This window comes from Corvus brachyrhynchos, unplaced genomic scaffold (assembly GCF_000691975.1).
Source record: "Corvus brachyrhynchos isolate BGI_N302 unplaced genomic scaffold, ASM69197v1 scaffold53, whole genome shotgun sequence".
NCBI lineage: Eukaryota > Metazoa > Chordata > Aves > Passeriformes > Corvidae > Corvus > Corvus brachyrhynchos.
Genome location: NW_008237681.1, coordinates 5,770,894 through 5,786,408, shown reverse-complemented (window position 1 = coordinate 5,786,408; position 15,515 = coordinate 5,770,894). Strand labels below are relative to the sequence as shown.

Sequence of the window (15,515 nt, the reverse complement as noted above, 5' to 3'; positions counted from 1 at the left end):
GATTTCCTGTGCTGAACCATTATCTGACAGTATTTATATGCCTATGTGCTAATTAAAATATCCCCATGCTTAATGTATTTCCAAATAACTCATGTTTTGTGTTCTTCACATCTTCACAGCTGCCTAGTTTGTATTATTTTGAATATACTTTCATAAATGTTAAACATTTTAAGCACAGTACTTTCAGCTAAGTTCTACAAACTTGCATTTTGTTCCTTTAGATTGTATGCACAGCAAACATGAACCATGTTTTTATTTGATACCACTTTGACTCCTGCTCATGCTTTTTTTTTTCCCACACCATTTTAACTCGGACTGCTATTCCAGTGTGGTATGAGATAGCTTAAGTAGGAATGTCTTCCTTCCCTTTTTTCTTTTCTACTCTTTAAATTTTCTCTTAATTTCACTAGTGCAGTGTAGTGCTAGTAGGCATAGTTGCTCAGACTTTACACTTACTGATAGTTACATACTTATTTCACTGCTTTTCTGGATCAGAACCCTTAAAGCACAAACAGGTTCTCTGTCAGACTAGAGAAACCTTTTTTTTTAAAAAAATCTCTTTTCTTCTCTGTCTTATCATTACTTTGACCTGTTGCTTTCCAATTTTGCTTTCCGGTAGTACTGTACATCTCAAAATACATCAGAAGACATCAGAGTAAGCACAAATGAATTAGGCAAACGGTAATCCGAGAAGTCTAGGTTTCAAACGTAGTGCTGTCAAAGTTAAAACATTTCAGGGTACAATGTATCTTCTTCTTCTCAAAGAAGTAAATGCAGAAGAGTAATTACCTGTTTTAAAACCCGAAACAGAATTGCCACTGCCAAATCTTTTGTGAACATATATCTGTGACAACCCTCTGAAAGGGGTGGGGGAATGGGACTAGGAAAAAATAAGAAAATAAAATGAAAAATGAAGGAAAGGTCAACAAAATATCCACTATGACTCCTAGGAGCCAAGCTAAATCAGTTTATGTACCAACACAACAACAACAACAACAACATACTTGGTTCAGAGTGCTCTGATTGAAAACAAGTATCAAAGACAAGAAAGGAATTTTATAATAGAGATAAAAATGTTCAAATAGAATGAGACCAAGACAAATTTGGCAATGAATTAAAATGCTAGAAGGCATTCACCTGCAAAGGCACGTATTTTTGGGCATTAGTACAGTCCTTACTTCCTCTGTGTGTTCTCTGTAACAACACAGTAAGGCATGGCATCTCACTATACTTCTCCAAGCTATGCACACATAAACAGAACCAAGAGATTATTAATAAAGGATTAAAGGAATAAGAATTTCAGCCTTTCCGTACTTAACATTCACCCTCAAAATAGAGAACAAGCCCCAACAAAATTGACAGGGGCTGCAACTTGGATTCTGAATAACCAATGACCCAGAAACCCTTTTCCAACATCCAAATTTCTAGCATTCTGGAGTTAGCATTTGTTGAGGAGACCCACACTTTCTAAATGCAAGAAGAAGTATGGTTTTCATACTGTTTTTGAATTTGAATATGGGTGACATACATGCACATGTGTATTTTACTGCATTATGCATCTGTAGCTTTCCCGAAATATAAGAAACAAGAATTTGTAGTCAATTATTTATCCTCTTCTTCCAAACTAGAATAACTCTCCTCTTCCTTGCCCCCTAGTTTTAGGAGTTTACATGTTTATTTATTATTCTTTACAAATAAACACTATCCATTTACAATCCATATTTATTTATAAACTCTACTAAGATTGGTGACTTTGAGGCAAAATAGCTGTTTTATTGCATTGATGTATGATTATCAGTTTATTTGATTTATTGTCTCTTAAAATAAAGCTTAAATATTTGGAAGAAAATGAAAGATGGTGCCTCAGAGGATCTCCCTACACTGACAGATACGTTCAATTTCAATTAAAGTCCTGAAAAGCGCTGAAATTCTGGCTAACAGCTTCTAATCACCAGGTCCTGCTGTTGAACTTCCATCTTGAACAGTTCAAAGCCAATTTGCCAGTGTCACGCTGTTGGAATCAGCTTGGTTTGCCACATCCCACCTTGCCTGGAGATGTTAGTGGCAAAGGACCATGGGCTTGGAAATTCTCCAAAACACCTCCCACTGTCAAACCTATTACTGGAACAGCTTCCAGGTGCACCAGCCTCACTGTTCAGAGCTAGAAACCAGCAACTGTACTACTGGAGCATGAGAAGGACTTGTTTTCATCTAACCTGGGTACATTTTCCTCTTAAAAATATTCCACTTCTATGATCAGACAATTTTTCCCTAGTAGGAAGATGGGGAAGGATAAATACGACTAATGGAGAAAGCTCCTGCCTGGAGACAAGGAAGGCAGGGATGGAAAGAAAATTCTGCCAGCAGACACAAGACATGGGAGACTTATCTACCTGCTGCCTGCACAAGTCCACCTGCGAGCACTGCATTCTGGGACTGCCAAGAGACAGTTTAAAAATGAAACCCATAAAAATCTGCAAGGTCCATGGAATGCAAAAAGCTGTGCATAACTCGTTGTGGATTGGTAGGCACTGAACAGCTGAGAAAATAGGTAGTATTCCACTTGGTAAGGGAATAGATAAGAACAGAAAGAGCTGTAGGGTACTAGGAATTATCCTTTGAACACAAATGCTGATAAAAGGCTTCTCTCAGTGCTGCTGTTGAGATTGTTGATTTAAGAATATCAGAAAATTTCTTCATAAATAAAAAACTGATACATCAATTTAGATGGTATGGCTGTAAGCATTTTGGAAATAGTTATAAATAAACACATAGGCAAATGATAATCCCATTTCCTCCATTACATTCAGTATCACATCTGAGGGACTTTCTGCCCATCTGTTACACACATTGCTGGCCTTTAAGGCTGCATAAGCCCACTGTGGCAAATGTAAGAGAAATGTGAACAGGGAAATAGCCTCGCCATTTTATGATTTTCGAGCGCTCTGAAACAATGTGGTAAGTGTTGCTGAATGCATATGGGGATGGTTAGGGATATGGAATGATTAATACATAGAAATTCTGCAATTAATTAAAGTTTGTGCTCCATGCTTCAATATTATAATACTAACGTATTTGCTTGAACCTTACTGAAAGAGTTGATTAGGTGTGATGGACTTATATAAGTATACTTCTTGATTTTGCTGCCTGAATAAGCTTTTTAATACACACACAGTTCAACATACACAGCCCTTTATGAAGGACTCTCAAAGTCCTACACTCTTTGTTAAACTCATACTCATTTAAATTCTTTTTAAGCATCAGTTGCAAAATAGTTTCACTAAATCTTCCTCTGGTCAGGCTGGATGTATTTGACCTTTGCTGTGATTCCTAACATGATTGAGGATGTAGACCAGAGCAGGATTATTTATTTAAGGGTTTTAGAATCTCTAATTTTTCAGAGTTTAAGGAAGGTAAAATTTAAGTATAGTGATTATGTTGGGGCTCTAAATATACACCACTTATACTACATTGTTAAAATAACAGAAGTACAAGTCTTGTTGTTTTTATAGGGAATTGTTTGACTTAACAAAATGCAGACAAAAATAAGAATCAAGCTATTAAATGCATAGCCACAACCTATTCCAGTGGGAAAAAAAAGTCTTCCAAACACAGAAACCCTTTCAGCTCAAAAACTCCCAAATAAAACAACAGCCTGGTTTAGAGGCATGTGTCTCATCCACATCCATGTTTTTGTTGAGAGTTCAGTGCAGGTCTCTCAGCTCTGCACAGAAATGGACAGTAATTTCATGGTGTTATCTTAAAAGAGCAGGATGAAGAGATGAAATTCCCACTGGAAAGGAAAATGGGGCAGCTCAAGTTACCAACACAGACCCTCTGGTATGTTTTTCTTTGCCACTGGGATGCTGAAACATTAACTTCATGATTAATGTATGGAAAGAGGATGGACAGAGCAAATCCTGTACCTCTGCTGGTAGCATGGTTGCTGTGAAGTGTCACACTTCTAGTATCCTAAGTCACTTTGATCCTTTTGTAAACACTGCTGATGGTCTCATTCATTCTTGATTTTCGTAATTTTTAAACTCTGACAGTTTAGGGCTACCCAATAATGTTTGAAGTCCTTATTGCCTTTTCCAAGCGGTATCATTCTGCTTCAGTGCAGAATCTGAATCTTTTGTACCAGAGAAAGACAAGTTTACATTGACATTTTTAAAATATTCCAAATGGCCCCACAGGTCTGTTCTGTATACATGTTTAATGCTCGTAATATGACAGAAAAAGCACTGCAGAGCCACTTGGGTTTTTATTCATCTTTTTTTTTCTAAGCAATTAACTTCCAGTTTTTATCACAGTACAGTTTCTTTTCCCTGAAATGAATCACTCCAAAAAAGATAAGGAGCTCTAGGATTCAAAGCTGCCACTCATGCATACAGCTGTTGCTTCATTAAATTATAAGAAACTTGCAAGTATTTCTAATAAACTAAAAAAGGCAACTTATTTTTTCTTCTACTCTTTTCAGCTCTTTCATTTGAGTTACAGGATGTTGTTTGAGCCAGAGGAAGGCAACCAAGAAAAAAACCATACTTCCAAAATACCTCAGAGGTTTTTCTACAAACTCTGTTCATGTGACCCATCAGCATCTGAAATTTAATATTCTTTTCATCTAACCCTAAAATTGGACAAGCACCAAAGTATTAAATAAATTGCATTTTTTTTGTGTCTGAATTGGCCTGTCACATCAGAATAAGGGAGACATATGTCCTCCAGTATTAACTACAGTTAAACATGAAGGCATTAAAGTATTTTAAACTTAATGGCATTGAGAATAATCAACATGTCTGTAACTTTAGGCCTAACAAATCCAATATACTGATCAAGGCATTGGATGATGTATACAGACAAACTAACTTATTCTGGGCACATTTTATGATGCTTAATGAAAAAAACACATTTCATCATAGCATTTGTACTTCCAAATAAATGCTTGGCATTGCTAAGTATGAACTGACAAGTATTTTGCTTAAAACATTGTAAAGAAATTGTAAAAGTGACAGTCAGGGAAAAGATATATGGTAACAAAAACCATCTCCAAGATGTGTACCATGCACAAAAGGCATGTTCTTCTTCAAAGGAATTTCTGCATACATGGTTTTCTTTGTGTGGTTGCCTAGTATTTCTTTTATTATCTCTTTGGTTTTCATATACCACTTCTACTTGAGCAGAACTGTCAACTTTGTATGCTTAAACTCAGGCTCTTAAACCAGTAAAGCAGATGCCTATTTAATTGAAAATAATGGCATACATTAATTTTCTAACCTGTAGGGGTACTCATAACTAACTTCAAATCAGTCAGGCTAGCTATGTAAATCACAGACAGTAACAGTTGTTTATACGTGCTTGTGGGGACAATAGCATATGTTGTCAAATTTGATTTAATTAAAAAGTCTGTGTAATCAAAACCAGCATGATGCATGACACTTCTGTTCAGGATATTTTTGCTAAGAAATGAGGATTCTGATTGACCATGTTTGTAAATTATTTTAGTAAAGAAAATTAACTGCTCCAGATTTTCCTTAGAAATGTTTCCTTCTTGGGAATTTTTTAACAAATATATTTTCCAAATGGGTAATTTGATTTTTCTTAAGTTGAAACCTTTTATGTAGAAATTTACTTGTTAAAATACACAGTTTCCCCAAATTAAAACTTTCTTTTCAGTCAAATCCACATTTTCCTACTTTTTTTCTTTTTAATGAAAGTTTAAAAAATGTTTATATTGTTTGACTCAGAAGTTTCCTCTCAGGCACATCTCCATGTCTGAAAGCAATTTACAGAAGATTCTGCCAGAAACTGGGACCAGGCAACCATATTTGCCAGAATCAACATCTAAGTAGCTTTGCTATTTGCTAAAAAGAGGGGTAGACTTTCTTTAATGGTTGCTGGAGACATAAACGAAACATAATGAGAAATAAATGGACCACAAATGCACCCTATTTCACAACTCTGCCGAAAAGTAGAGGGCAGTAGGCTAGGAGAGGAACTTTTGCAGGACTTTATTCCAGCAAGACTGAACCATTCAGAAGATAGTGGACACTAGAGTGCATTACAGATTAAAATTTCCTGTGTTTGTTTACAGGAAAACAGCTCCAGAAACTGCTGCTTAAGTTATTCCTGTCAGAAATCCACAAAGGATACAAAGGAGCAGGGAACCATCTCAATGCTGGGCACAAAACAGGCTTCCAAACCCATTTGGTGGACCTCACATTAACATACAGCTTTGTGCCAGTCAAGAGCAACATGAAAAACATCAGCATGCTACAGGCTGCCAGAACATGATCTGATATTGTGCATTCAGCCCTGAGGCTGTAGATTCATTTCTTTAACTAAATAAAACAGGGAACATCTGTTTCTGGTAACAGAAATAAAAAAGTCGCTACATTGATCTTTGCATCTGAGGGGAAAAAAAATATGTAGAAGAATAAATATAACCCAAATGCAAATAAATATAACCTTAAGAAGTCCTTAGTATGATAAATGGACACAGTGTATTCCTGGAGGCAATGAAACAAGTTAAGTATCAATTTTGTTTGTAACTCTCACAGATAAAGCCCAACTTGTTGGACTCTCTTCAGGAAAGAAAGAATTTAGACATGTCACATTCCTCCGTGGGAGTCTATCCTCTCCAGAATCCCAGAATGGCTGAGGTTGAAAGGGACCTCAGAAGCTCATCTTGCCTAACCCCACACTCAAGAAGGGCCACCAAGCATGGCTGGCTGCCCAGGATTAGTGTCCAGATGGCTTCTGAGATCTCCAAGGGTGGAGAATCCACAATCTGCCTGCGTAACCTATGCCAATGCTCAGCCACTCTCAAGAGCAAAAGAAAATGTTTCCTTGACGATCAGACATCCTCCTGTGTTGCAGCTGGTGCCCATTGCCTCTAGTCCTGTCACTGGGCACCACTGAAAAGAGCCTGGCTCTGTTCTCTTTACTCCCTCCCTCCAGATACTGAAACACATTGGAGAGATCCCCTCTGAGCCGTCTCTTTTCCAGGCTGAACAGTCCCAGCTCTCTCAGCCTTTCCTCACAGGAGAGATGCTCCAGTCCCTTCATCACCTTTGTGGCCCTTTGCTGAACTTTTTCCAGTATGCCCATGTCTCTCTTGTACTGGGGAGCCCAGTGCTGGACACAGAACTCCAGTGCAGTCTGACAATGACATTCCTGTTCATCTCATGACACTATTACAGTAACACACTCTGCTCTGTGAAAATAACTTATTTTAACTGCATGTTAAAGGATGTATTTTTACACATGCATTCCACTTCCACTTTGCTTGGAAAGGGTTGGTATTAGAAATACAAGGATGAAGAGAAAATGGATTATCTTTCATCTGCCACACCAAGAATATCTGATTTCAAAACCACCTTTTTGTAAAGAGATTGATGCATGGCAACGTTCCAACAAAGGTAATTTCCCTAATACTTAACACTGTAATCTGTATAATTATTAGATTAAAAATGTAAACCAGCTCAGTTTGATAAATAAAACAAAGATGTGGATCCATTATGTTTTCAAGACTTCTGCTTCCAGAAAACATGGAAAAGAAGCAATTGTACAACTGGAGAATACTGATGCAACTACTTTGGGACCTCAGGAAGAACTCTTTAGGATCTTCTACTCTACATGGAAAATGAAGTACCATGAACTTTACAGGAAAACAAAATCCAAACATTTTCTTGTGCAGCACAAAACAGATTTAAACAAACCTTTTACTCTTGGATCTGCTACAAATTCCGTTTTGCCATATTAAGCGTCAGTCAAAAACTGAACACAAGGAAATGGTAGCCTAAAACCTTTTCTAGCTCTTCAATCATAAAATGCTAAAATATAAATTACATATCACAGTTCAAAGAATTATTTTGAAAATCTATGCCCTGCTTTGTTTATCATGATTATGAATCCACTGAAAATGATCATAAAGACAACAAATCTGTTATAATGAATAACTCTTTATCAAAAATTCTTGATGAAAACATTTATAAAATACCCCAAATCTGGGACATTGTTTACCCGGAAAACATGTTAATAATGAATGGATTTTAATTGAGTATGAATATATAGTGGTACATTCTCCTGCCTCCTATTAGAGGACTAAGGAGGAATTATTCTTAAATTTTACGGGTGCAAAACCCCCAAGTTCTGGCCTGGATAAAAGCTGCAAATGAAAGCTGTATTTAGATCTTGTTAAGCCACATAAAAAGAAAAGTTCAATACTGCTGTATTTATTTTTCTTCAACTCATGAGGACAAGCAGAAAGAAATTAAATTGTTGTTTTAGCTTTAAATTAAATTCAACATGTTTTAAATGGTCACAAACCAAAATTATAGCTTCTTGTTGACTAACCACAAAACACAGCTTTTCTTTAGACAACAGTAAAGCATTTGGAACAAGAATTAAACACCCTCATTCAGTGAACAAAAACTGAACAAAGTTGCACAAAGTTGTGCATTTCATTAGAACGTTTTGAATATCAAATTGAAAACATGATGTGACTATTAATAAAGATTCTGCTGTTGAAAATAAAAAGTGCTGAGAAGTTCAGAAGAAATTTCTGTGCAGTATTAGCTCTGAACACCTGAAGAATGCTGTAACAGAAGTTTTGGCTATTACAATTCCTACTTATTGAAATCAATAGGGAGTTATTTGAGCCTACATCTGTGAAAAAAGAATGGAGAAAACCACTGTGCCATCACCTTACAAAAAGTACAACTTACTACATCTGCTATGTAACTGTTCTCTAGTCAGCAGAGAGACAAAGCGAAATGTGTTTAGAGACTAAACAAGGATCCTCATGTTCCATGGAATACCTAGTTTATCACAGCAGTGTTCCTAAAATATCTTGTATGGGATGAGAATTTCTTTGGAACATACCCATGAGAAGAGCTGATTTTCTTGGATGAGAACAACCTGTTTAAATACTAGCTTCTTGTGACCAAATGGAAGGTCAGAGCTGCGCAAGAAATAGAACTGTGACTGTAGACTACAGATGCTACAGGCACTGGGAAACCTCTGATGTATTAAGGAATTTCAGGGACAACAGATGGACATGTTTGGATCTGCTGAGCATTCAAGCTTCCCACTGAACTGCTTATTAACTTCAGGACTACAACAAAAGTCTAACAAAGCAAGAAATCTTACAGGACTTCTCTCGTCTTTCCCAGAGGCAACAGGCACTTTCGCGGTTTCATTTCAGGTAGGATAATGGGATGGAAGCCATAATGGTGACATCACTCAGCACAAACAGTTGAAATAGCTTATTTATGCTGTGGCCATTAATGTGTGCTAAAGGAAACATTTCCAAGTGAAAGTGCTCTATGTATAGAAGAAATGAGTGTCTCTACCAAGTAATGCAGTGTGACATCAAAATAGATTAAAAAACTTAAAAGAACCCACCGACTCTTTTCTGCTCATAGTTTTGCTTTGGGAACGTGAGCGGGAGATGGTGCTGAAAAAGGAATCCTTTTTTGATGCAGACAAAGGTGGAGATCCTGTAAATTCACGTCCTCCCGACAAGCTCTCTATGCTTGGAGATGAACTGATGATTTTTGAACTTTGGCCTGTAAAGCAAGTATAAAAACCCAAAAGAGTTAATCAATGGGCATTTTCTTTTCCCCACAAATACTTCCTTGTCTTAACTGACATCGACTAGGAGTCACAGACAGCTCAACACAGAATGAAATGTTGAAGTGTGTCAGCATGCACTGAGAGATTGAAGGACTGTTCTCACATGGAACTTAATTTCTGTATGAGAGAAGAACACAAAATCTTTGTGTATATATAAATATATACACAAACATACACTAGTACATACCTATATCTATATATGCTAAATTATGTGTATATATATACACACACAAATACATACATATATATAAATACCACCTCACTATATGCACCCTAGTATATCCACAGACTGAGGACCTTCATGCCCTGTGTGGCAAAATGAGAGAAGTACCATCTCATAATAAAAAGAAAAATCTGATGTCATCAACACTACAATGGAAATAGTCTTTTCCAGCTATAAAACATGGCAAAGAATGCTCAGAACAAGAACTTCAGATTCCAAAAGTGGGTTGGACACTGAAGATCTAGATCACAATATTTAGACTTTAAACAGGAAAAAAAGTAAGTTAAGTTTGGAAATAAATTTAAGTTCTCATGCTTCAAATTTTAAGGCCATCTCCGCCTAACAGACACTTCGATGAAGTCTACCAGTTACTTACTCTCATTTCATGGAGCTTTTGAAGAGAATCTAGCATTGTCCACTATCATAGTGAAGACATCTGGGAAAAAGCCTGGGCTAGTTCACCATGGCAGTCAGGCAGCCTCTGATAAGGACCATTTCTTCTAGTTCAGGCTTACAAAGTGTTTTCAAATATTTAAATTAAAGTTTTGTTTTCATTAGGAAATATCCCCCAGTATGTCAGTTTTCATCAACTTTCATTAAGAAAATGTAGCCTTAGGAGAGATGCTAGTTTAAAAAATCTTTTTATCATGTGTATGATGAAGTCAAGATAGAATGACTCCATGAAACTGTAGAGTTTTCCATCCTGGAAAAAAGTTAAATAGCACATAAAGCTAATGCTCAAGAACTCTTCCTGTCTATTGTTTGATGGCTATTCTGATGAGAGGGTTTATGTTCTCCTTTTTCCTTTCCTTTGTTTTTGGCGTGCTTTCATGCTACCATCTATAGCATCAAGTATGATCCTCTGCAACTAAATCATTCACATTTTCTTAAGGGAATAATTACAGATTTATTTGAAATACACTTTTTGCAAGGAGACTGCTAACTGCAAAGAGATCGAACTAGCAAAGAACAAAACGTGACATTGAATAAACAGACCTTAAACGACAAACTCATGAAAGGATCTGGGTTTAATATTCTAAACATTTTCTAGAAGAAAACTCATATGAACTGCTTCCTATCTTGTCATTCATTCTCTGTCGCTTTATTCTGCCCACCTCTCCCATGACCCTCCTACATTTTATGTCCTGCTTCTCATGCTTCTGTGGACCTTCCTGTCTGCCTCCACCTCTTCTTCAGATCCCTCCACACTGTCTCTTCTGCAACTTCTTATTCTAACTTTTTACTTTATATAGTCTTTACTTCCCACCAACTGCATCCAACTGGATTTTTCTTTTTCTTCACAGTCCTCCTCCAGGCACTTACTACCTACCACTTAGTCTGAGGAGTTTCCTTAAGAGTTTCCTTAAGATAGAGGCTGTTGTAGATCTCACTTAACTTTTGCTTTCACATTTTATAGAAAAATGGGATATGCATTAATCAGGTATACTGTAAATAATCCTGGAGATGAAAAAAGAGAAAACACTGCATGGCAAACAGCAAAAATAATTCATTCACATGGAAATTTTTAGAAGATTTCTAATTTTAGGATAAAATCATGTCACTTGGCAACACCATTATTCTTACAGTTGCCTTTATATAAGAAAAAGACTTTTTATGCATTTCATAGTGGCAATTTACAATGGAAGTGTGGTTTTGCAGTAGGTAAACTTAAAAATAGTCTTGGAGCAGATGGAATCACGTGTTTTAGCAAATAAAGCATTTATAAAAGCAATTCACACAGCTAAGCAGGAACAGCCAATATAAATGCTAAATGTAAAAAAAATCTATTTGGTGGACAGAGTAAAGTGTAACAGGAAAGTATTTATTAAGTGTACATTAGATTAAATAGTCTCTCTTTACCATCCTAGTAATAAGAAGATATATTCCCGATAGGGTCAAGATTGAAAAAAAACCAACAAAAAAAGTTAAACAATGAGCAAAGTGTATTTTTCACATACTCTTCACTGCATGGCCTGCACTTAACACACTTCACCTGAAATAAGCAGATTATGTGACAAAAAATTCACAGAAAATGTTGAGAGAAGAACACTTTATATATAAACTGAGGAACCCACACACATGAAAAATACACATTGCTAAAAAAATGGAAAAAAATGATGTGTGAAGATTTTTTTTGCATACTCTTTCAGCTCTATCTATAAAAATATAGTAAAAAATTGAAAAGACAGAGAAATGTCCTCATGGCCACTGCAAATAGCTACACTTCAAAAGATGGATCACAGTTCAGAGGAACAGAATATGCAACTACTTTCATAGCCAAACAAGATTTTGTAGATAGAACAACACAACTGTCCTAAAAGGGAATTTGCCCAAATAACACCAAGAGCTTTAAACAATCTGGTTCTTATGGCCTATAAAATATATAATAAAAATAAAAAGTAAGAGCCGTACAAGATCTAGTTTAACTACGACAGAGATACAGTAAACCAGAAGTGATAAAAATACTATATCTGTATGTTTTATACCCAAGTAAGAAGAACGGCTAGGATGCACCCGGTCCTTCTGCAAGAATAAGCAAATCTGGGAAAACTATCATTAGGAAACACTATCTTTTTATTCTGAATCTAATCCTGTGAACACTGCTGTGACATGGATTATTTGGGGATATGATTGAGAAGACAGAAAGAACAGCACTTATGAATAATTACAGTATGTTGCAAGTCATAAAGCAGAATTCTTGGATTGTGATAGGCTTTTCTATTTTCCAGAGGCGTCATTGTTTTTACAACTCCAAATAAGAAAGCCAAAAGACATGTCACACCAAACGTATGTGTTTTCCTTAATGTGGGGGGGAGAAAAAAAAAAAAAAAGGCATGTATGATTTTCCCAAAACAGAAATTTAATGAATCACAGAATATTCTGACTTGGAAGGGACCCACAAGGATCATCGAGTCCAACTCTTAAACGAAGCGTCTTCAACAACATTTAATGGAGTCACCATGTTTCTTCTGAAGTCCTTCAGATGTATTATTTATGCACCAAGGCCTTAACAACCCTCACATGACTTTGGAAACAACACTGTAGCACCAACGCGCAGATTTTGGGATCTTAGGACAATGACACAAATGCCATTTGTACCTTCTCCGTTGTGTGTCTTACTGATTCTACATATTTCTTAATGTGCAGTGTGGTACATTCTGCTCACTCAATAGCTTCACAAGAAGGTAATGGGATACGAGTTTCTAATTTTGGGTTATTCCTCAGGAAAAAAAAAAAAAGAAGAAAAAGAAAAATGAAGTCTTACCCCTCACGTAGAATCAAAATTCATGAAGTTTGCAATAAAGTACAGTTAATAACCAGACAACTCCATGTCCTTCTTCTTTAGCAGCTTAATCACCAACCTGAGAACACCACTGAATCAAAACTCTCATTTTCATCTACTCATTCTGTCAATATCAGATAAATACAATATGGCTCCTTAAAAAAAAATGGAGAAATTTAATCTTTGACCATCTAAGCATATACCAGAAGGTCCTAAAACCTATATAAAACAGGCTGAATAAACCCCATAAACATGGAAATCAAATACATGCCTATGAAGCACACAGAACAAATACGTAAGGATCCCTGACGCAGCAGTCAGAACACATTACTGCGTAGGATGTCTCAAAAATATATTTATGCACATTAAAATGCATAAATAGTTCACAGTAATGATGCACAGGATTTCACACTCTAAAAATACATCAATTTCTGAGGCAAAAAGGAGCAACGTTATCTCCATGTGCTGGCTTCTAAGTGGCTCACAACTTGAGTGTTGCTAATGATACTGGGACTGACCCCAGGGTTACAAATACTCTGCCTGAAAGTCATTTGGAAAACACACAGATGTGGCAATGGAAAAAGGGACCAACCTGTTGGTATTGTGGAGACCTATGACGTCTTGAAAAGAATGATAATTTAAATTTAATGTGATCAATAATAAGGCCATATAATAAAGTAAAAGGTGATGCCGAGGAAGAGAAGACTTACAATAAAAGGAAAGTGAGCTTCAGATCTTACTAAGTTTGAGTTAAATTATGGGGGATATAATCAGGAACTTTGGAGGTCCCTGCTAAAATATATGAAAAATCAGAGGAAGATGCAAAAAAGACACACAAAACTGATGGCTCATTCTGTTTGGTCCCTACAGAGGAAAAGAATAGCTTTCATAATTATAAGGAGAACAAGGACAAAGATACCAAGAAGAACAGAAGTATGGCACCATATATAATTCAAAACCATTCAGATCTGCTCATCTGTCTGTATTGGCCATAGTCAGGATGTAGGGTATTAAAATTTGCAAAAAGAATGAGATGAGTTTTATGAAACTTTTCAGATAAATTAGTTTCCCTTTTTCTCCTACAGTGAAATTGGAACAAAGGCTTCCAGCACTTTTAAAATTCATTCAAGCCACCTCATCACACAAATCCATATGCTTTTTATTTCATCCAAGGCAGGTAAGTCAAGTGCACTACAGTAGACATTCGGTCCAAAATACCTGCCCCAAATATAACAAGAGGGAAGTAATGCAGCTAAAAGGGACAGTGATGGTGGAATTGCCCCCCCATGACAGAGTGTGAAATGGGCTACAAAGTGCAAGCACACAGAGATTTGTAACGCAGATGGACGCTGACGCACAGCGGATGCCAGTGAGGGGACACAGACACAGAGACACACACATGCACAGACACACACACAGATACAGACACACACACCACACAGACACACACATGGGCAGACACACATACACACACACAGACACACACGGACACACAGACACACACACAGACACAGACAGACACAGAGACACACACACACAGATACAGACACACACACGGACACGGGCAGACACACATACACAGACATACAGGGACACACACAGACACACAGACACAGACGGACACAGAGACACACACAGAGACACAGACACACACAGAGACACACACATAGACACACAGACAGACACAGACGGACACACAGAGACACACACACAGACACAGACAAACACACAGACAGACGCAGACACAGACACACACACAGACAGACACAGAGACAAACACAGAGACACATTCAGAGACAGACACACCCAGACAGACACACAGACACGGACACACAGACAGATACAGACACACAGGGACACACACAGAGACACAGACACAGAGACGCAGATGCAGACACACACACAGAGACAGACACAGACACATTCAGAGACAGACACAGAGACACATTCAGAGACAGACAGACAGACAGACAGACACGGACACACAGACAGATACAGACAGACAGACACAGACACAGACACACACACAGACACACACAGACACAGACACAGATACAGACACAGACACACACACACAGACAGATACAGACAGACAGACACAGACACAGACACACACACAGACACACACAGACACAGACACAGATACAGAGACAGACACACACACACACAGACAGATACAGACAGACAGACACAGACACAGACACAGACACACACACAGACACACACACACACAGACACACACACAGACACAGACACAGACACACAGACACACACACACACAGACAGATTCAGACAGACAGACACAGACACAGACACAGACACACACACAGACAGACACAGACCCATTCAGAGACAAACACAGAACCACCA

General features: G+C 37.3%; 1 protein-coding gene across 5 annotated transcripts in view; it reads right to left on the bottom strand.

Annotated features, from left to right (window-relative positions):
* The window catches only part of TBC1D5 (TBC1 domain family member 5), a 318,296-nt gene that overhangs the window by 33,470 nt on the left and 269,311 nt on the right, over nucleotides 1–15,515 (bottom strand). For all 5 annotated transcript variants that reach the window (XM_017732138.1, XM_017732139.1, XM_017732137.1 and 2 more), the window contains one exon: nucleotides 9,409–9,572. In XM_017732138.1, the coding sequence (XP_017587627.1) occupies nucleotides 9,409–9,572 (164 nt within the window). The remainder of the gene's footprint in view (nucleotides 1–9,408; nucleotides 9,573–15,515) is intronic.